The sequence below is a fragment of the Seriola lalandi genome, unplaced genomic scaffold (genome assembly GCF_002814215.2).
Source record: "Seriola lalandi dorsalis isolate HSWRI2012SDOR001 ecotype SW California unplaced genomic scaffold, Sedor1 jcf7180002054438, whole genome shotgun sequence".
Classification (NCBI taxonomy): Eukaryota; Metazoa; Chordata; class Actinopteri; order Carangiformes; family Carangidae; genus Seriola; species Seriola lalandi.
In genome coordinates this window covers 302,294-325,096 of record NW_019524991.1, presented here as the reverse complement: position 1 = coordinate 325,096, position 22,803 = coordinate 302,294, and the positions used below count along the sequence as shown (strand labels likewise).

Here is a 22,803-nt window from a genome sequence, read left to right as displayed (position 1 = left end):
TGGCAGGAGAGCTCTCTTCACTGTGCTCCTCCTACACCTCCTGCCCTCCATCTTTCACCACAGTCACCCACCCACCTTCCATTTCACACTCTTTTGTTTCAATGCATCTCTTCCCCTGTCTTCACACCTGGCAGAGAAGTTGAATTATCACCTCCTCAGGCTTCATCAAATGGCTTGCATTACTAAATTTGCCTGTGAGATCAGTATCACAAATGACTTGCATTTCTAACTATAAGCTCCAATGAATACCTTTGCACTTCAGCTCAACAGTTAACACCAAACAAAATGAAACTGTGTTTTCCCAGGAAAAATGGCTGACAGAAAAAGCAACATATATAGCTCTGACTGCCAAAGTGTACACAGTGTGGTTGGCACAACTTACCACTATTTGGAGTGTACTACCCCATGTACTACTACACAGGGCAAAGTGGGTACCCCAGGATAGACATTTAAATATGACAAAGACACAGTGCTAATGACTGGCTCTGTAGTTCAGAAGACACAGCTGAAATTGTTTGTTGATCAGATCCATTGCTTGGACTGAGCATGAGCAGTAAAAGGTAGAGGAAAAAGAGGGGAAACTCACAGATGGCCCCACATCTGCTTTCTTGTGCATAGAAGTACCTACTTAAGAAACAGCTGGACAACTCCACCCTAGCACTGTACTCCCTATAGGCACAATGCCTTGCTCAGTAAACCTTTCACAGATTGCCCTCCAATTCTGCACCACATTATACTCTTACATAGACGTATATCCATTGCATTATGTCAGAACAGATACATTTCCAATTTAAACATTTTAAGAGACTGGTAAAATCTTAGTAGGCTCCTTAGTACAAGATTGCATATTGGGCTATGAGCTCTGTCTGTACTTCTGAGTACACAGCAGTACTGTGGCTGAACTTGAATGGTTGTGGTGTAGCTACTGATGGAGAACTGCAGTTGCTGCTAATGTGCAGCTTTTGCTGCATGGCTGATGAAGACACTTTTAGTGTAGCTGCTGTGTTAACAACTCAGCCTGCAAAGTCTAAACTCCATACAATACTCCAGAAAAGGTTCTTACTTAACACAAAAGACAAACAAGAGATGAAATGACATCTAGCGCTTGTTTATATGGAGGTTGAATGCACTTATTGTATGTTACATTGGACAAAAGTGCAAGTTAAATGATTTTAACATAACTTCAGACTGATTTTACTTTGGCTCATATTACTCATCAAGATTAGCCACCAAATGCAAACATGTTCGATGATAATTCGATAGTTTGATGCTGTAGATCTGGAAATATTTAGCCAGATAAGTAGTTTGCAATGGAGAAATGATAGAAAATATGAGTGAACTGTCTAGACTAAGAAGTGTGGGCAGACAAAGGTTTTTTTTGTTGGTGTTCATTTTCAGTGGAGAGGTGAGTAGGAATATGAAGGATAGACATGCAACCAAAGCTCCTGGCTGGAATTGAACTAGGCACGTTGCATTTATATTGTACGTGTCTCAATCTCTAAGCGCCCAAAGGCCCTGGTAGAAACTGAAGGTTGAAGGTGAGGGGTTTGAGTAGGTGAAAGTTAAGAGTCTACTATTCAAATCAAACCCTAAACAGCAAACCTTGAGGTGGGGAGTAGTCGTCAGAGTCTGTGTCGCTCTCACTGCTGTCCTCCACCAGGAAACTGGGGTAGTTCCAGGACATGCTGACAATGCCATCCGACTCATGCAGCAGTATGTGGGCCAGCATGCGCCCGTGGCAGTCCATCACTATCACCTGTCCGTCTGCTGTACCAAACAACACCTGGGACAGAAACAGTGAAGAGTTATTAGGGAGAAGAAGAAAGAGATACCAAGATAAAATTAACTTGGACACAAAGACAGAATAACAAAGACAGAAACGGAGGCATGCTTAGAAATAGAAAAAGAGATGACAGATCTAAAGGAAGCCCAGAGAAATACATATCACAAGGAAAACAACTTGGAGAAATAGACATAAATGGGATGAAGGTGATGAACAAAGACAGAGACAAATATACAGAATGAAAGCTTGATGACATCCAACCTGAACTGACAGTGTAAGAGCACGAGAGCAAATACATAGCCTAACAAAACCACAACACATTCAAGACAGAGAATGCTTGCCGTCACTCTCAGCTGATCTCCCTCAGGGCCTGTCTCTGCTTTTTGAATGACAAGTCTACATACTAAAAGGCAAATGAAAATCTAAAATTTCTACATCTATTAGCATTGAAAGACTGGCATAGTGCACAGTGCAATTGGGGCTGTGGGGTGTGTGTGTATGTTACCTGCTGGTCATCAGGGGTCCAGATACCACAGGTAATCTGGCTTTCCAGGTTGATCTCGGAGGACCAGTGTCTCTGCCCACTGACTGATCCCACCAGGACAAAGCCATCACGATAGGAGATGAGAGCCTGGGTGCCATCATGGGACCAGGTGAAATCACTCACCTACAGGGGACAAGACATGTCAGTTAAGAATCAAATGGTGTTACTGACAGATTACTAGGTTAATCAATATTCTCAGGTTAATTGTGTTATTATGGTAATTCTGCCTTTGTATACACCTCTCTTATTATGTGCAGTATCAGTAGCCTCTAATGTTCATTTTAACTGTAATTTTGGAATGAAGAAGTGACGCAATTACATGATTTTGCAATAAGATGACTGACAGAAAAATAATTGGCAACTATTTTGACAATTGATTAATTGTTCAAGTCATTTTTCTAGCAAAAATGCCAAACATTCTCTGATTTCAAATTTGTGGATTTGCTGCTTTTCTTTTGTCATAGGTCATAGTCAACTGAATATCTTGGTTTTTGGACAGTTGGTCAGATAAAGAAGGAATTTTAAGATGCCACCTTCAGCTCTGTAGAATAATTTTGGGAATGAATAAGAAACTGGTCTTTGTTAATAATGTTCATGTCACTCTCACTATCAGGGCTCCAAAGATGAAGACAGTCATTTCAGAACACTTTAAGAGAACGGCCTCTAGGAGCCACTAGCGAGACATTTACACTTGTCATTTTTTTTACCTTGAAATTTATAGTTGTATTCCAGTATTAACAGTGCTGTCAGAAAACATAGCCTCCTGCACACTGGTAATAGTGAAAGGATCTGCTTTAAGTAAAATGACTGCCTCTGCTATTGTCTGTATATATTAATACCCTTGTGTGACATGAAAAGGTAATCTCTAGTAGAAAAGAGCAGAGGTGCTATTTCATATGGCATAGGCCATATACTTAAAGTGTGTGCCAATTGTTTAGACTGTCATCTACTAACAAAATTGATCACAAAAGATAAGATGATGTCAAGATGTGTCAGACTGAGCTCAGCATAGGACAGTGATTGATTGATGAACCTACACATAATATATTTCCTTAGCAGTTATTTATTTAAATTGGCATGTGAAATGTTAGAGGCAAATGGATCAGATATTTGTGTAATTCACTCCCTTTTTTTAGTATTTGTTGTTGCTGCTATGAGTTTTGCTCCCATTACTCTTGTATAGTGTGCTTCTACTGACTATTTGTATTCACCCTATTGTAATTGAATGTATTTTTGTTATTTATGTATATGCTTTTCATATTTTATCCCTGCAAAGTACATTACAATACGTTTAAGTAAATAAGCACTTTTAATTATTGATTGAGATCATGTCCCGTTTCTGCGTAATGTATCTTACCTGAGCTCCACGGTCATTGACCAGCTCCACGGACCAGCGGCCCTCGTACTGGATCCAAACAAAGATTCCTCCATCTGTATCACAGGTGGCCAGTTTCTGGAAGGGCTCATTCCACCGCACCAACACCACCTTACAGAGACACAAAGCAGAAGAGGGAGAAAATGATTTGGAGCTAATGTTTCTGTTCCTATCAGTGTCCCCTAGTGAAAGTAGTAGTAGTATTTTCAGACAGATAATTAATTAGTAAATTGTATCCCAGATTGTGTTGTGTAAAGTATGGCAAATAATTTAGCAGTGGCCTTCATGTGACTCTATGCCCTCTTACCTACAGATAATTTAAGATAATCAACAACATAGTGCCCTTGATCAAGACACTGAACTCTTGCCTGTACACTCACAGTAAATTGCTCTAAATGAGAATATCAGCTGAATGCCTAAAATGCAGGAAGCAAAATCCAAGTTCCCACATTTCAATGTGCTAAATTTAGCATTAAACCAGATGAAAATATATCACAAAGTGGGTTAACCTCATTTTGAAAAAGTCGCAAAGGAGCTGCTAATATCCTGGCTATTAAAGACAATGAGATTCAATTATTCTGTTTCCTGTCCTTCCGTTTCCTTCTGTACCACACTTCTTCTTCAAACCTTGAAATTCCTGAGTGTTCCTCCTGGTTTGTCATTTAATTCTAATGGGTACCTGAAGGTGTGTATGTTTCTATTTTTCATTTTATTGAAAGCATTTAGTTTGCTTGAAAAATAATTTTGGAGATATTAGAATTTAAGGTAAATGTCTAAATTTAAAAAAGAAAGCAACAGTAAGAGATGCAAAGAAAGGAAAGAAGGAAAAACTGAAGGGAGACTGAGTGCACTGATGCAGGAACGTCCCTACAGAAAATACTATATTGTGGCCAAAACTGTAAACTGTAGAACCACTAACAGCAGCTTTTCACAGATGCATGGGTTTCTATATTTGACCTGAGGTCAGCAGATAGAAAGATGGATCATCATTACACTGAGGGATGAGTTGCAGAGGAGGACAGTGTTGAACACTGGCAGAGAGCAATATAGATGAAACTGTTCATAACCTCTTTCTTTGTCAGTGTCACCCATCTTAAAAAGGCACCCATTACAAACTCCATTCAGCCCCCTCTCCTCTCTGTCTCTATCTGTCTGGTCTTCTGTAGCGTGACTCAGCCTATTCCCAGGGGAATAATCCTAAGCAGGGAGCAGCTCTGCTCTCGCTGAGTGAAGCACGTGGGCTGTACACGCTCGAACACACAACACAGGACAGGTTTTAGCGGGGCTTACACTCTCTGAGTTCAAGTCCAACAGATCAGTGGCTGAGAGTTAGATAAGCCAGCCAGTCTTGCTCTTTTTCCCCAAACATGACCCCCTGATCCCCCCATAAATTATTTTTTTTATTAAAAAAAAAAAGTTTTAAATATATATTTCTATTTTCCTCCAAAGTACACAATCATTCCTTCAGCTGTATTTTATACATCTTCTTACACCAATGCCACCTGATTGGTTACAGGCTGCATTAACAAATCCATTTCAGTTAAGAACTGTTTTTAAAATTAAAATTAAATCTTTGCAAAAATAATAAATAAGCACCAAACTTTAAGACAACAATGTTGCAAAACTGGATTAAAAACAAAACTTTGCTACCCAGTGTGAACTATTTCAGTGTCCTGCAGTGTTGGAAGCACCCTGCTAGACTAGAATAAAAAGTGCCTCCACTAACGTCAGGAGAAATGATTTCCTTTTTAATAAAATATAACACTAGGCTGATTAAGCTTTAGGGACAAAGAGCAGTGGTGCTAGATCATAGTCAAGGCCACGTATTTAATGAGTGAGGCCATTGTTTAAATTGAAATCTGTAACTACACTGATATCAAGTTCAGCTTAGCAGGTGACCGATCAATCACATCATAATTTCACTTCACAGAAAATACTATGAGCAGCGTGTCACAGTGTTGGGAAGTTAGTTTGATAATAACCATGGTGAGAGAAATCCCAGGTAGTTTTTGTTCAGGTTGGTCTATTTTCTGAGATTATATACAGGGGAATATTTACTACACTGTACTTAAGTAATTTTCCAGCAGAAGATGCTTCTATGCAATTACAGAAGCAACACTGAGGTAACTCCAGTAACCAGTGACATTTACTCTGCAGTTTCCCAACAATTCCCCATTTGTCACTGTCTTGCGACAGAGTTATCCTTACTGAATATAAAGAGATCTGTCTCGCACAAACATGTTTATATGAATACACCATATACAGGCCTGAAGTGTAATAAGTTCACAGTGGCATTCAGTGCTCTCCTGGCCCTGCTCCCTCAGCAATAAGGTGTCCTGTGAGCCAGACTTACTGTGTTTTCACTCCCACTCCCGGTAGTATAAATCCTAATGTTGCTCTGTAGGTGTGTCTCAGCTGGCAAGCCGCAGGGAAGCGGACACAATGAGACCCAAACTGGTGCAGGTCTGCAGCTAAAGTCTCTATGACATTGTGACAGAGTTGACCATATTCATGGACCACTGAAAGCACCCTGCCATCTATCATTCAGTCACCTGATGCAGAAGTGCTCACTGGGCACAAAAATGATGGGCTTCGGCTGTAGTATTGTTAAAGATAAAACATTTCCATGCACAAGCATCTCAGTGGGGGAATACAAATCTGTGTTGTTACTCCTTCCATGCACTGTCTGCAACCTCTGGTGAGCAAAATGGATTTTCCGGATGGTATTATACAACATAATTCAGCTCCAGCCAGTGTAGACATGAGGCTTTAGATTAGGTAGAGGCTTGACTCTGCATAATTCTAACATCATTCATACAATGCACACTGCTAACAAAGAAGGGCCAAAAAGGACCAAAAGAAAAACAACAAAGAAGACATTAGTATAGGGTTAACACATGCTCTGTCTTGCATGTGAGCACACTTATCTGTAGCCCCATAAAGGTGAGAATAATCTCTGTATGTATGTGTATGTGTGTGTGTGTGTGTGTGTGTGTGTGTGTGTGTGTGTGTGTGTGTGTGTGTGTGTGTGTGTGTGTAAATTTAGCTCAGTGTGGAGATTAGTGTGAGCTAGTCAGGCATCCCACGAGGGGGACAGCTGAGCACCTCAGTGTGACGCAGCGATCTGGGAGATCAGACGTCACATGGAGGCAGACAGGATAAGAGTGAGAAGCCACAAGATAGCGAGGGGCCAAAGAGATCATGGGCAGAATAGGCATATGCACACATGCAAACACATACAGATTATATTAATCATTATATTCTGCATGGTCAAAGACAAGTACTTAAGATTATTACTTACTCATATTGACTCAAAATACCTTAGATTGAAATATAAAAGAATTTTTAAAAAAGAAAAAGTTCTAGGAGGACTACACATGTTTTCAGGCTGGGTTAAGCATTTGTGTCGTCTCCATTACATCCCAACCAACACCTATTAAAAGAGGAAGAGAGTACATGTTTCCGATCCCTTTAATTCTGCCCTTTGGCCAGCACATGGCCATTGACAACTTCTGCTTGGGAAGTTGGCAGTGTCTTCTCTCCCGCGGTGCCATGCTGTTGTCACTGCAGCTCTGGCCTCTTGCTGGGACTTAGAGACTGGGAGCTGAGCTGACCCCAGCAATTTAACTGAGGAGACTAAATCAAATCAGGGGACAGCTTTGGGTTGCAATGGAGTCAGCAGAAGTGAGAGGACAATGGGACGGTGCAGTATCACTGTGGCCCAGTTGTGAACTCACGGGTCCATGGCAACACTGGCCCCTTGCATAGAAGACTTTTTTGCAAGGTTACTAATAAGCAGCTCGACTGGTAGTATTGGAACTCACCGTTTCAAAAATATAACTGAAGATTACGTTGCCACATTCTGACAAACCCATTTTTTGTTTGTTTTGTTTTTGCTGACATGCTATACATGCACACTACAGACAGACTGCGAGCAACCCGAGTTATTTTCATTAAGTAAACCAAGGGTTTGTATCCTAAATAAACTAGAAAAAGTCATAGCTACACCTATAAAAAAAATGTCAGTTCAGTTTAGTCTTTATAGTCCTACATTGGAAATTTGAATTGTAGCATGGCAATAACAGACACATCAAAACAGACATCCATCAGAGAAAAAAAACATAAATTACAGGAAGTAATATATAACAGCACGCATAAAAAAAGAAAGAAAAAAGTTGGTCATATGCTACAAACTGTGAAGCTGCTGGGATTTCTTGACTTATGACTGAAGAATCATTGGAAAGTCAAGACCACCTGGCTGATAATAGAATAAGTTACACAGTGAGCCAGTGAGAAGTAGACTCTCCCCTTTCCCTCCACAACTCCCTTTACCTCCCCTGATTCCGGGTCTGATGTGATATTAAATCAGACGCAAAACTCAATTAAAGAAAAGCGCTGTGCTGTGCTGATACAGAAGCAAGGAAGCCAGAATGGGCAAAGTGGGGCGGGAGTGATTTGCAGCATAACAGAAAGGGCAATGGGACAGGACCTACAGGGGAGGTAGAATCTGGGATGTTTACGAGTAGAGCAAACGTAGTAAAACCTTAATCAATATTAATATCTGATAACAGCAAATACATTGGTTAATACTGGATGCAGATCATTTGGTTAAATTTTCTCTTTACAGTGCTAGTCTTCAACAGTTGTTGAGTATATAACGGGCGGATTCAATGCCAATAAAATGTATCAAATAATAATTACATGTGAAAAGGATGGAAAATTTGTTTTTATGTGATCTATTGATGTTAATGTCTGTTAGGACTTAGACTTCACTGTATGCCCCTGTACACTGCTCATATTGTGTTCATGCAAATACAACAGCATGCAGGGACTTACATTGACTTACAATACTACCATGAGGATGTTAGTGATACTGAATCAGCTCTTTGTACCAATTTTATAAAAAATATCTTTCCCCAGGCTGCCCCACAACTTGTAATGCAACAGGACATGAGGGAAAGAAATATGGCATGCATTAATAAATCTGTAGCATCCCAAGGTAATAACTTGACTACAGTTTGCAAAGTTGATTTCCATTTCTTGGATATGTTTCTGCACTCTACTAATTGATAAAAATGTCACTGCATTGATGGTGAGTAGGGAAATGTGTGGGTTTGTGTTAGGCCAATACTGCACCTCCCTGAAACATAACAGCAGAAAGAAGGGTACACAGTACAAAAAGACAAACATAAGAAGAGCAGTGTGGTGTATTAGTTTTCAGTTTTTTGTCTTCACAGACATTTGCTATGTAGGTTGAAATTAAGAGCTTTCATCTGCAAATAGCACAACTCTAAAACAAAGAGAACCCAAGTGTGAAGATATGTCTGTCTGATCCCTGACTACAAACAACATTAGCAGGAAAAAGAAACCAAACTGTACAGACCACACTGTCCCTCTTGGAAAATATCTTATGATCAGACAAGTACACCTGGATGTGAGGAAGCAGCCGAGCTCGAGTGTTATGCAACATGTCCTCTCCAAGGATGGATTAGCACACTAAAGCCATTTCCACTAAGCACATTTGGTGAGACCATTTTAATGCAGTGCATGGGTCATGTGCTCTTCAATCCTGAGCAGAGCTTCCAATGTCAAGAGTTGAGATAAGGAGTGAGCAGAAGGTACTCAACAAAAGAGAGGAGATGTGTAACGGCAAGGTAGTGACCCGCACAGGGGAGGAGGTTGGAGAACATTGGTGCAGAGAAAGGAACTAATTAGACAATGTAACAAGACTAGGGAACACAGATAAGTGTCTGGGCACAGGTGGTGATGGATGCAGAAGTGAGTGACACTGAGGAAAACTCCATGAGGCAGAAATGCAGAATAGCCAATTAAAAGTGATCACTTAACTCAAACTTTCCTCTGCTTGTATTAGAACAATGTAATGCTATATTCCATCTGTCTTGCAATCCATTATTGTGTGCCATATAAGTCATTCAGTATCCTCTTCCTCCTCCCTGTCCATTTAAAAGAGCTGTGCAGGTCCCAAATCAGTGATGGTCCTTGCACAGGCCCTCTACCAGAAATATAAACTGATTTATTTATGAGGCTTTGCCAGGAAACAACTTTTAATGCATGAAAACGTCACACAGCACAAGTGAAAAATGAGAGGCAGAGAAGGACACATAGTGGTGGGGTTTATCTTAGAAAGTGATTCACTCTCTCTGATCTATTGGGATCAGCAGCATCAGTAGAAGTGTCCACAGACCTCATGAAGTTTAAAAGCCAGGCATTTTCAGAAGACAACAGCCTGAAATTAGAGGGACAACAAAAACACACAACTCTTGAGTGCTTTTGACGGAATGCTTAAGCTGCGCATTACTTGAAATGTAAAGTTTTAGCCACAGTAATTTACTCAACTGAAATATGTGTAGAGAAAACTTAAGTTGTACATGGTTAATACCTTATAGTTTCCTCTGTACTCTATTTATGTATCAAATAAACTGGCTCTAAGCATTATCAATATTTTAGTATTAGGGCAAAGAACATCTGATCAGACACAAATCAGTGCTCAGATCAGCATCTAGGCCACAGGAGCTGCACTGCGAGTTCAACCCACATGGTGAAGTGGTAAACAGGAGCTGGTGCCCTGGGGTCACCTGTCTCTGGGGGATTAGGGCCTTTCACACTTGTCCCTTGTTACCTTAGCAAAGAGTCTGGATCTGGCCTCTCAGGGAAAACCAACGGGTGAGAATGGTAAAGAATCCACCCACATCAGACTCATGGGGATGGTAGTGAGGTGTGTACAGATGTATGTTTGTAACAACCATGTCTGCAGTCACACAAAACTTCTCATCCATCACTATAAAGGGTTTTCAGTCACAACAATTCATGAACACAATGACATTGTGCTGAGGACTTTATCATGGTGCATATTTTTAGCAACCAAAGTGAAAATGTCCTCTCTTGAGACTGTCGCTTAATGTTCTACTTTCTAGCTGCAGAAGTAGGAGTCTCACTGTGTGTTCTGACAGCAAGCAACTAATACCGTACATACTGTAGCGAACACAACACAAGCAAAATGATGTTGCAGCGATAAGGAGGTTAATATTGGGATCGCACTACATACAGGCTGGAAACTGTGCAGTTAAAATAGTGAAATGTAAATGAGCAAATCTTTTATTTTATTATATTTTATTTATTTATTGTTTTGTCCATTTTCAATTGTGTATTAATATTCAAAACAGACATCAATATATCCAAATTTTTTCCTTTAAAATAGGAGAAAAAAAAAAAAAAAAGTATTGCAGTTGGGAATGGAATGATCCCTGAATTATATTTTCACTGGAAATAAAAATACTTCCCTCACATGATAAAGCATTTATGTATGGTTCCACCACAAGACAAATAGCACAGCTAACAACAGGATACTGACTATTTTCCTAAATCCTGTGCAGCAGCCAAGATGGTGACAGTCATTGTCAGGCCTGTCTCGGATGTTCAGCTCTCTTGGAGAATGAATGTACTCCTAGAGACTAGCTGCTGACTCTGTTCACCATCTCAATGCAATGTAGTGGGGAAAAAAAGCAATGGTTTGTCAAAAGAGGCGTTGATCTATTGTGATACATATCCCAGAGAGACTATTCTGCAACATCAGTACAGTCACATAAAAAGACTCAAAACTTACCTCTTTCATCTATTTTAAATTTGATTTAAGTGTGGTGCAAATTACACGCCATCTGCAAAAGGTCAGAAGCTCTGTTTAAATAACAACATAAAAATAGTATCAGGACATGTCAGGCCAATTTTTTTTTTACGTTTTTACTTGTCTGGTTGATTTATTTTTAGTCCAAAAGAATTTTTCCACAAGAAAACAGACTTAAAGCTGTTATACTGCGTTATAATACAAAGTTGTTGTGTGCTACAGCCAAACATCTTTTAGAACAAAACATCAATCCCATCAACCCAATGATCAATCACCTTAAAATACACCAAAACCAATAAGAGTAGTGCTGAAATGATAAGCTGATTAAATCGATTAATATACAGAAAAATAATCAGCAACTTCTTTGATAATTGGGTTTGTTCCAGTCAATTTTTCAAGCAAATACCATGCATTCACTGGCTCCAGCTACTCCAACCTACAGATTTGCTGCTTTTCTGATCTGAAGTAAATGAAAATAACTTTAGCCCCAGCACTAGTTAAGACCAACATTTCTGACTCATTTTTGATTGGCTCATTGATCAGTGACTTGGAATATGGTAATGACAATGACAATGTAATTCATATCTGAGCATTTCTCCTAAGCAACCATGCTCCATGGAAAACACTAAGCATAGAATTCAAATTAGTGTGAGAGCCACTGTGAAAGGTGGCTGTGGGAGACGGAACAAAAGGAGCATGGCACTACATACATACACCTTGCTCCCTTTGAAGCCGTTACCTTGTAATTATCTCTCACCCTGGCTGAAGGGGAATTAGACACAGAGAGGACAAACCTTCATCAGAGATGTACCACAGGCCTTGAAAAACCTTTTCATCACCTGAAGAAGATCATGAGAGCTTTCAGAAGAGATGCTATTGCAGGACAACAGCTGAGCTTCACCACAACACAAAAACTTCTAGCCAAAGTGCTTTGTAATGCCATGAGTGCCAACTTTTTTTATCATGGGATGAACTCAAATGTAAATTAAACCCCTCAACCAGACAGGGAGCAGTGCCACACTCTAAAAGACAACAGACCTCTACCTGTCTGCCCTGTTCTTAACAGATGTCTGACAGCTTAAGATCCCCCCTTTACTTTACTACATTTCCCATATTGGGCCAAGTCCAAAAGATACATCCATTCAAACACTTGCTTACATTAGAATGATCATGGGACAGTAGGATCTATACATCAACAGGAATAATGGCCAAACTTAAGGATGCTGGCATGAGTATTGATCTTGGCAGGAGTGGACTCCTTCAGGATGAGTTCATGCTGCATTTTTGTGTGTGCGCTCATTCATAACATGACTTGAGCTAATTTACCTGAAAGGACACTCATCACAACCAACGACAAGTGTTCAATGACAGCGCTGACCTTCAAAGGACAGGACTATTAGGGACATGACTGCTTTCACTGCTGAGTAAGCAGCTTTTCAAGACATGGAAAGGTTACTTAAATGTATTGGCATAGATCATGTTGGCTTGATGAGAGCTTTTGCCTGTTCTAAACCATATTTTAATAACTAGATGGGACTGGAGACTAGATACAAAGCTCTAGGGGGCCATTTTTCTTGGTTTTTGACCATATAAAGCTAACAGCATTCTCTCCCCTCTTCATCAGAACTGGGATGGAATATGACGTGAGTGAGTGAACAGATCTGTCATAACTTGACAGAATTCATTAGGCTGCGTTATTTCCACTACTGTCAGAAATCCCAAATTATGCATAGGGTGGACAAATGATGGATTTCACATTTTCCAAAGCATTTATTTATTGCTTTACATCATCTAGATTGGAAGTAGAGAGGACATTACCGCTGTCCTGGTAAAAATTATTGGCACCCCTGAATTTCAAGTGCATAATTCAGAATATCTTCGGAAATTAATCCAAATGATACAATTTGGTATAATGAGAATATTTGAACAAAATGTCTGAACAAAAGAAAAAATAGTAATGAAATAATACAAACACAAAATGTACCTCAGACACAATTAATGTCACCCTTCACTAAATTTGGTTTCAGAATCTTTAGAAACAATGACAGCCTAAATGCCATAAAGAAGCTTCTTGACCTGAGACCTTGTCCTCCAGCCGAGTTTTCTGACACTGGGTAACACATTTCACTCTAAAGTGCCTTGGTAATCTTTTGATTTCATAATTACTTTGATATATATTCAATGCCTCTAGTACCAGACAGAGCAAAGCAGCTCCACAGAATGACAGAACCTCCACCATGTTTTACTGTAAGTATGGTGCTCTTTTCCTTACGGGTTTCATGTCATCCTCTTTAAACAAACTTATGCACTGTGTTTTCAAAGAGCTCTACTTTGGTTTCATCTGTGCATAGAACATTAGGACTTGAGACTAACAGCATCCCGTCATCCCAGTGACAATAGAAAATGTGTGCAGGATGAAAGAGATTTCATCAATTTTTTTATTTATTTATTTCAAACAATCACTTAGCAATGACAAACTGAGCTGAGTGCTGACTAGTGACTACAACGGAGTGCATCTTCTCATGCTGTTACTATGGTTATTATTGCGATACCCGAAATGTTACAGTGCAAACCTCAGCATAACTCATAAATCCTGAGTCTGAGGTAACTTACGGACAAATTTAGATGGATAAATTTTGTTATTAGGCATTGCATTGAAACGGTCACCTGCCACTTGCTAACTAAGGATGGGAATTTATAAGATTTTATTGATTCAAATGCCATTATCTATTCTGGTTATCGATCTGATTCTTTACAGATTCCATTATTGATTCTTGTGGATTTTCTGTGTGGAAAAAAGTAGGCCTATATAGGTTTTCAGTGTCAACAACGCAATTTTATTGAGTCTCTGAACACTGAACAAGATAGATAACTGCTCTGTAGTTGTTCAATCGCCCGAGGGGGGGGGTGCTGTCTAACTCTTTAGGTCTGCCTTGTATTAATTTACAAAAAAAGAGAGAGAGAAAAAAAAAGGCTCTCGGACGGGAACCGGCTCCTATCGTTCACTTAAAAGAGCCGGCTTGTTTGCGACCGACACATTCGTACCTTAACTACTCTGTTGAGACTGTGAAGCACTCCTGATATTTAATGCTCTGCTGCACGTCTACACATGTTTCATGTTTGTTTTCAAATTAAGCCACACGTCCTCGAATCCTTCGTTGTCGTTCGCACTGACTGCCTCTCGCGGAGGTGTGAGGTTATTGTTTTGCAAGGCACACGCAACTAAGCGGAAGGCATCGATAATGGAAAGTGTAAGGCATAAAGGCAAATGATGTCGATGGATCAAACCAGTTGGAACCGGTTCTCAACAGGAGTCGGTTCTCGATTCTCATCCATATTGCTAACGTTACTTGCAGGTCAACTTTGCGGGCACCAGTCTCGATGTATATGAGTATATTAGCTAAAGCATACATTTAGATGATTTCAATCTGTTTTTGTGATCTTTTTTGTTGTAAGTCTTAACATTTTGTAGACAAACAGTACATTGTGTGTGGACAGTAGTGATTGCAGTTATATGCACAGATCGGAAAAATTTGTACTTTAATTAATAGCAGATGGATTGCTGGTGGTGAAATGATACATCATTAATGAGGAAAATATTTACATATTTACATTCTCTAAAATGTTAACAGAGCAGAGATGCAGTCCACTGCTCTCTGCAGCAAACTGTTTCGTTTTAATGTCAGGCGAATTATTGACTTACAACTAAGCAAACTAATAACGGGGAATATGAAGAAATACAGAAACTAATATGGGTTATCAGGAGGCGAAACAGGACCAGAGCAGACAGCATACATCCATCTAATCTAATTATAAAGTAAGAATCTCTGTCTGTCTGTTCTTCGCAAATCTAGAGAACTTTGCACCCTATTGACATCACACTTGGTGGGTGTATTGCTGGGGACCAAAAGAAAAGGCAGTTGGTACATAATTTGGTGCAATTTGGACACATGACATGTTTAGTATCAATAAACAAATAACTAACAACTACAGATGATCATAAAGTAAAGAAACAATATTTAGATTTTGGGATAGTTTACATTAATTTAGTGACGATTAGAATTGTTTTTGAGACAGGTGATGAAAAAAGTTAGTCTGGCCCCCGGAACCTTATCCCAGAAAGACTGTAGCTTAGTTTTTGCAAACATTAACCTTTCCTTTTTGTGCCTTTCCTTCAATAATTATGTCCTTCTTGGCCTTCACCCATGGAGCCCTACTTGGTTTACTGTGAAATGTATGGTACGGGCAGAAAACATCACTCCAGATTGTTGTACATCAGCTTGAAGCTCTTTAGATGTCTTGTGTGGTGTATATATGTATATATCTACATTACAGTGAAGTCAGAGACTTCAGTAATAATAAATGCAATACTGCATATCTCTCCACTAGTCAATGTGCTTTAGTCACCAGTCAGCAAAGAGTCAAAAACATTTGGTGAATGGTGTCCTGGAGGAGACCTGTGCACTCACTTGAATAGTAACCAAAACATAATGATATAAAATATTACACCTTGAGAAAATGTATAAGCTGTTAAGTCATGTTTGAATCAATGGAAGGACAGCTGTTGTATCTGCAACACTCAGTGGGTACGCTATCAAAAAGATCTACAACGAACACCAATATCATGCAACTTCAATCACAATGAAACCTGTAAGTTTAATTCCTAAAAGTATATGTCATAAAGAATTTTATCAATGTGAATAGGAGGCTGAAGTCAAATACACATGTGTAAAAAGGTGGGTAAATTAGAGTTGAGTAGGTTTAAACCTCCTCTATACTGCATACACTAGAACAAAATGGAAATTTCAGTACTTGGATCACATTCAAGTGGGCAGAGTTAAATGACATATCTGCTGCGCTTCAGTCACTCTCTGTAGGGATTCATCCACTCTCCCTTCAGCTGCCTTATGGAATGCTGACCCAGCACCTTGCTCCATCTGACCAAGAGCTACGCCCACTCAAAGAAATAACGCAACCTGTGTGCAATCTTCAATTGTGCCAGCATTGCTATATACTGACCGGAATATTCATACACATGGTGAGCAATAGACCACGGACATTACTCAGTTGAATAACAAAATAAATGCCCTCAGTGCACTAATGGTGGGGGAACTTTGGTGGGTATAACCATGGTGAGGGATAAGAGTAATGCCAGGGAGTGGAACACTTCAATGTTTGACTGAGGTGCAGCAGGGCAATCTAATGCAAGGTTGTCAAACCATCAGCCACAGAGTACATAGCTTTTACTTCCAACCAAATATGACAGACGTTGAACTCACCAATTACTCCCCCTATTCTGGTGAAAACTGTAAAATTGCCTGCTATAGAAAAACGGTAAACGCTCAACCTGTTATGGCACAGGGTTTGACTTCCTTCAACTTAAGTTTAACATCTTTGTGCTAGTCAACCCACAGTAAGATACTCAGTGGTATACACCTGCTCTAAAAGTGTAAAGCCGAACAGTTTCAAGGACATTGTTCAGTGACTCCACTCAGCCTGGAAAAGGAAATGCTACATGTCAAGCCCATTTTGTGAAAACTGAATACTACTAGTAATAACAAAATAATAATTCGCAGTCAGTTGCTTTCTTCAGCTTTCTTTGTAGGAGGGAGTGAGAGGTTTGAGATGCTTGCTCTAAGGGATCAATGGGATCACTAATCCATCACTATTAGGCTGATGTTTAGTTGCTGTTTATGGTACAGATTTTAATTTGAAGGAGAGTGTGAATGTGCAAAGTAACTAAATACAAATGCTCAATTTTTCTATTATTGAGAAGCTGTTTAATGTACTTTTTATATCTAACATAAATCAAATAAAAGGAAATTCTAATTTTGCTTAATCGAAACTACTTGGGCAACAGTTATGGCATATTGGAGGGGATATTCTATTTAAGTTTGCTTTGTACCACTTTTTATGGTAGCTTTAGGTTATTTTTATTGAAATAAATATGGTCAAGATGCCACATTGACTTTTACAATGATTATCACTCATATCTGTCTTTTGTTCTCAACATGTCCTTTTCTTCACAAGTACTGATGATCTATTATACAATATCTCCTCTTACCTCGCTGTTGTGTCCTCTGAGGTTGAAGTTTACTCTCTGCGGAGTGGGCCGGTCCCGTCTACAGTGGCTGGATGTGAACGTGACCCCGACGACTCCTCGGCCGTTCCCGGTAGCGAGCCAGCCCTCCTCGTAGTAGCGCTTCCTGCACACCGGCTTCTCCTTCTCGCTCTTAGGCACCCGGCCCTTCCATGACAGGCACAGGATGTTGGAGTCGCTACAGAGGACGGGGCCATGCTCCACGGCGGCGAACATCCCTGCAGCTCTCTACACCCCCGTGGATAAAAACAGTACCAGGCGAGAGGCCGGGGGGTTCTTCGGAGGGGTCGGTACCGTTATGAGTGCTTCTCCTCCACTGAGGTTACTGGTTCGATGTCGGATGTGAGACAGCGATAACGGTGCATAGTACTTGCGCTTCCCCCCGGCTGTCTCCTTGATTTGCAATACAGATTAAAGGTGGTCAGTGAAAACTTCTCCAAATGCACAAATGAGGTCACCAGGGATTGCTGGATTTGAGACCCAAATGGGCTGCATACACAACAAAAGGCACTCAATCAAGTCATTTTGATGTTTGATCAGTGAGCTGCCTCGCTGATGATGTTTCAATGACAAGGCAACAGATTAGATTATCGGGAAAAATATTTAGAAATCCCCTGTCGGAGATTCCAGACTCATGCCAGCTGATCAAAAAAAAAACATCCACAAAAAAACTTGTAAACTCACAAATGGGGAATGCATCCAATCCATTCAACACGTTCCTGCGCTTCCAGTCGATGTGAACAAAGTTTCTGTCCAGTTCAGCATGTCATTTCTAGTCTCTGTGTCCTGCTCATAAGATCCCGCCCGTGTGTGAGAGAGGAGGAGCAGGGTCCCCTCTCCATCAGCTGTCAGCCCGCAGGAGAACCGCTTCTCCCGGTAACGTCATCACGTCTTTTCACCCCGCCTCGGGGATCCCATGAAGGACTGCTGGATAGCACAAAAAATAAAGGGTGTTGCTATCACACAGAAATGGTCACTTACAAATAAACAAGCGAGTGTTATGAAATCATTTGATTTGTTTTCTAAAACGGACGACGTAACCGTACAGGCGCTAAATGCCCTCACCTACCGCCTACAGCTGTTAATTTAAATATTAATGCTTGCCTAAAATTACCCCTCATTTACCGTTACTTATGTCTCCCTGAGCAACCACTTTAGTTCGAGGATTATCCTGTTCAGCGGAAGGATATTTAACTAATTGTTGAATTATTTAAAATGACCATGTATCATTTTAGCTCTGGTTTTATTAAGCTACACTGATGTAACAATGCGGCCTCCCGAGGCTTAACGGTTAAATAAACAGTAAAAGGGGAAAACAGACAAGAGACAAAACAATTGGATGAGAGACAGGAGAGAAATAAAATTCAGGCAGTGACAATCCGTGAAATCCAACGCGGTCCGTCAGACCAAACATACAGACCAATGGGCAATAACGGATGGCTAATGACTGTCTTCTGACGATAAAAGGGCAAACAATGGACAACTGTTACATAATAATATAACTGAGATTTAGATTAAGTCAGTTGTCAATATGATAAAAGATAGTATCCACATAAAATCCAATATGACTAAACAGACAAGAGTACACGCGCTTCCCATATACCTCCAGCAAAAGAAAAGCAGTAGAATATGCCAATCTGTTAACATCTAATAATGTACGTTAACATAAAGAAAGACCGGGTGATACTAACGTCACTAACTGACGAACAAATACAGCTGAAGCTCGTGAGATGATGATGCCCAAACACTCATCACCATGAGCTGCCTGCTAGCCACAGCTAGCTAGATCCTGGATGTTGAGTCCAGACAGACAACTCTGTGGGCTCCGCAGATCAAAACATGTCAGCCGCCGGATTAATCTTTCCTTTAATTCATTTATCTTCTTTGTGCAGTAATATAACTGAGATGCTTGGAGAATGTAGCTACCACTGGTTGTCTGTGTTGTCTCCTCCACAAAGAAACAGTCAGTGATAGCTATTCAGCTAACCGACCTGCTAGCTAGCTGAACCTGAACCACCATCAGCGGAGTGACTGGCTCCGTTCACCCGCCGTTGGCAGTCGTCGCTAACAAGCTACAGTTAGCACATTAGCTGACTGATTATCCTAAGGTTTTTTTTTATATTAGCATACAGCTATTAAAAATAACCATACGTCGGCGGAGTAGTGGACAACATGGCAAAATAATATCAGACCTGTCGTCAACAAAGGCAGGGAAACATCAACGACCAGTAGAGCGCTTACCTCGGCTGTGTGCTGCTGTTACTACTGCCGCTGCTTCCTCTGCCTGCAGCCTGCTACTGTACACTGGCAGGGCCCGACAGCTGTGTCACGTGACAGGCACGTGATTTAGCCCAATTAAATTATCACAGCTACACATCAATAAGTGTAGTGTTTTAAGTTTAACCTAATCTTATTACAAGTGAGGATGAAATGATGTGGTCTTCGTTGTCAATCTGCCCACAAACATAGCACAGCATGTAGTCACTGGAGAAGAATTCAGAGCAGAAGCAGAGATAATGCATTGTATTTTATAAATCGATTAAATGTTTTTTGTATGTATATTTCTAATATGACAATATAACAGTAAATACGATAACTATAGCTGGCAGATTCTTTACTAAAGGATTAGTAGCAAAACCACAGTGTAAAAATACTGAATTACAAGTAAAAATCCTGCATTAAACATCTGACCAGAGCAATGGTGGACTGTTACTTATATTTACTCAATATACCACTCAATAGCTTAAATCCATTTTTGAACTACTTGTACTTTATACAGCATTGCATCATATTTCATTAGTTGATAGTACGTTTTGTATGTAAAAACAAAACTGTTTTAAGGTACATATTTACAAACTAAATTTGGTAGTAATGGGCACAGCAGTTATTCCAACACAGGAACACGGGAATACTGTTTTCTTTTCTGGGTGTTTATGGAAATAATGAAGCAGGCATGTATGGCAAGAACAAGAAAGTTTTGCCTTGCCTTAAAATGACATAAAATGGAAATGACTAGTACTTATTATGTATTTGTAAAGATAAAAACAAAAAAAATCTATTTATAATGATGGGATGGTTGACCAGCTGTGGTGTTAAGGTTACCACCGACCTGCCACAGTTGTAGTTTACCCTCCAGTACTCGCGAGGGCAGTATTGAAAAGTTGTTTGTCCTTATGCCCCTCCTACTCCAAAAACATGGCTGCTCCCGTGGCTCTCAGGCGACAACTATTTTCTTTGGCAAGGATATTCACGGGGATCTCACATTTGGTACAATAACCAACTTTTTTTTTTAACAGCAACTAACGTATTTGACATTTGTTTAACTTAGGAAAACTGAACGTAGATGATCAATAAATCTTACATTTTGGTCACTGTCGGCAGTAGTAGCATGGTGGTTACACAGCAAATGTCATCTCTAAAGGTCCACTGATCTAAGTTTATTTATTTCCAGGGACCGGGAGCTTCGGGTACCTGTTCAGGTCACAGGAAATATAATATAATAAGGTAGGTAACCGTTTCCCCTCTCCGCTTGTATGACGGCTATGTAGTTTATTATTACCTGTAGTAAACGCAAGCACACGACGCTTGTTTGCTGGTACATCAGTGAGACACTGTCATCATTACAGCCCTTTGTTGCCAGACATTTTGATCAGCAGAGTGCATGTGACTGTAACTGGTTTACATAATTTACAAGATCCTAAATTCTATTCTGAAACTCAAGGGATGCACACATGTACACCATGATTGCATTTGCAACAGTTAGGCCTATAATATGTCCAGTGCTTTCAAGTCAAGTGTGTGCGTGTGAAGCCAAAGGGCAAAAACAACCAGGAACAGTTGTCTCACAGTTACAGAAGCGTTTGTGCTGGACTTTGCATTCTGACAAAGATCGTTAATATGCCAGAAATGACTCACCGCTGTCTCTGCAGGTCCCATCTCCCTCTGACATCCAGCACTTCCTTCCACACATCAACAGTGTTTTCATCAACACCTTCTGCTGTAAGTTATCAGAATATCTTTATTTACTTCAGACTGTAGCTCAGTATTAAAATAATGTTATAGTGTGACTTTCACTCATACATGTCTATCCTCTTTCCTTACATGTATGTCTCCTTGCAGATCACTGTCACAGAAGAGCCTGATGCACTGTTTCAGAGGGTGTCAGTTTTGGTCAAAGGTCATGACAGGGCCGTCTTGGACAGCTATGAGTTTTTTGCCACCATGGCAGCTAAAGAGCTGGGCATCAACATCAGCAAAGTGTGAGTCTTAGTGAAGCAGCCGTATGCTAACAATGATGACTGTTAACTGCTGTATAACTTTCTTAATGCCATCATTTTCATCATGCTTTTCCCCTCCAACAGTTACGAGCCTCCCAAGGAGATAGACAGGCTTACACTCCTGAAGTCAGTACACATCTTCAAAAAACACAGGGTCCAGTATGAGATGAGGACGCACTACCGGTGTATTGAGGTGAGGAGCTTCAGCCCTGTTTAATTTGCACCTTTTATGGCAGAGCTACTTACACCTGTACTATTCTTATCAAGTTTTACCTTATCTAATTTTTAACCTAACTCCACTCAATGTCAGTCTGAGCACAAATCTAATTACATACAAGTAAGAACACCTGTGTGAGTGCCTTTAAAATCAACCCATTAGACAGGCCATTTGTGTCAAAAGGTTATTAAGTTATTATTCAATCTTCTTAATGGTTCATGATGATTAGGTAATTGGTTTAATTTGTCCCTTCTCTCGTTTTGTAGTTGTCTCATTTAACGGGCTGCACAGCACAGGCATACCTCGAATACATCCAGAGGAACCTCCCTGAAGGTGTAGCCATGGAAGTGACAAAGGTGAGGCACTGCAGAGCCCTGCCCTATCTGTTCTAGACCTATGGACTAAACTGAAGAAATTAATTAATTTATTCCCCTCCTCTTGTTCTGTTCATGTTGTCAGACTGCAATGGAGAAGGTTCCAGATCACATCCTTGAACCCATGTGGAAGGACGACACCATTGACGACAAGCCCAGCCAGTGAATGCAGTGATGAGCAACAGATGCATATTGGGTGTCTTTTTTCAGACATCAGTGAATATACTGGGTAATTGGGAAAACGTTAAAAATGAAATACTACTATACACCTGTCATGACCTCCTGAACTGCTCATCATATATAATTCAAAAGAAACATCAAAATTGATAGAACGGAAAAAGGTCCTCTTCAGTTACAGAATGTGCATTCATTGTCTTTATGCACTGAAACTTGTTTTCATCGTCTTTTTCTTGTCTTTTCTGTGTCAAAACAATGTGGAATCAATTGTATGTTTCTCTTCCCAATAAATGTCACATTCTGCATTTAATGAT

General features: G+C 40.1%; 2 protein-coding genes across 3 annotated transcripts in view; one reads left to right on the top strand and one right to left on the bottom strand.

The window, feature by feature from the left end:
• The window catches only part of tulp4a (TUB like protein 4a), a 32,761-nt gene extending 13,008 nt beyond the window's left edge, over positions 1 to 19,753 (bottom strand). Inside the window, exons 1-6 of one of the 2 annotated variants that reach the window (XM_087175267.1) lie at positions 19,686 to 19,753; positions 18,129 to 18,371; positions 17,409 to 17,837; positions 3,685 to 3,813; positions 2,289 to 2,450; positions 1,603 to 1,783 (exon numbers count right to left, since the gene is read on the bottom strand). In XM_087175267.1, coding sequence (XP_087031393.1) covers positions 1,603 to 1,783; positions 2,289 to 2,450; positions 3,685 to 3,813; positions 17,409 to 17,660 — 724 coding nt within the window. In that variant the 5' untranslated portion in view covers positions 17,661 to 17,837; positions 18,129 to 18,371; positions 19,686 to 19,753. Of the gene's footprint in view, positions 1 to 1,602; positions 1,784 to 2,288; positions 2,451 to 3,684; positions 3,814 to 17,408; positions 18,372 to 19,685 lie in introns of both variants that reach the window. The other variant, XM_087175266.1, reaches the window with a different exon arrangement.
• Positions 19,754 to 20,605: 852 nt separating this feature from the next.
• mrps10 (mitochondrial ribosomal protein S10) lies at positions 20,606 to 22,799 on the top strand. The gene is made up of 7 exons (XM_023410801.2): positions 20,606 to 20,711; positions 20,896 to 20,948; positions 21,374 to 21,443; positions 21,564 to 21,703; positions 21,806 to 21,914; positions 22,205 to 22,294; positions 22,398 to 22,799. The coding sequence occupies exons 1-7, from the start codon at positions 20,640 to 20,642 to the stop codon at positions 22,476 to 22,478; spliced, it is 615 nt and encodes a 204-aa protein (XP_023266569.1). The 5' UTR covers positions 20,606 to 20,639; the 3' UTR covers positions 22,479 to 22,799.
• The last annotated feature ends 4 nt before the right edge of the window (positions 22,800 to 22,803 follow it).

Excerpts from the sequence above, each read along its gene's own strand:
- mrps10 (XM_023410801.2), top strand. The coding sequence starts at position 20,640 with ATGGCTGCTCCCGTGGCTCTCAGGCGACAACTATTTTCTTTGGCAAGG. Across the intron at positions 20,712-20,895 it reads TCACGGGGATCTCACATTTG|GGACCGGGAGCTTCGGGTAC; the intron begins GTACAATAACCA and ends ATTTATTTCCAG. Across the intron at positions 20,949-21,373 it reads AGGAAATATAATATAATAAG|GTCCCATCTCCCTCTGACAT; the intron begins GTAGGTAACCGT and ends CTGTCTCTGCAG.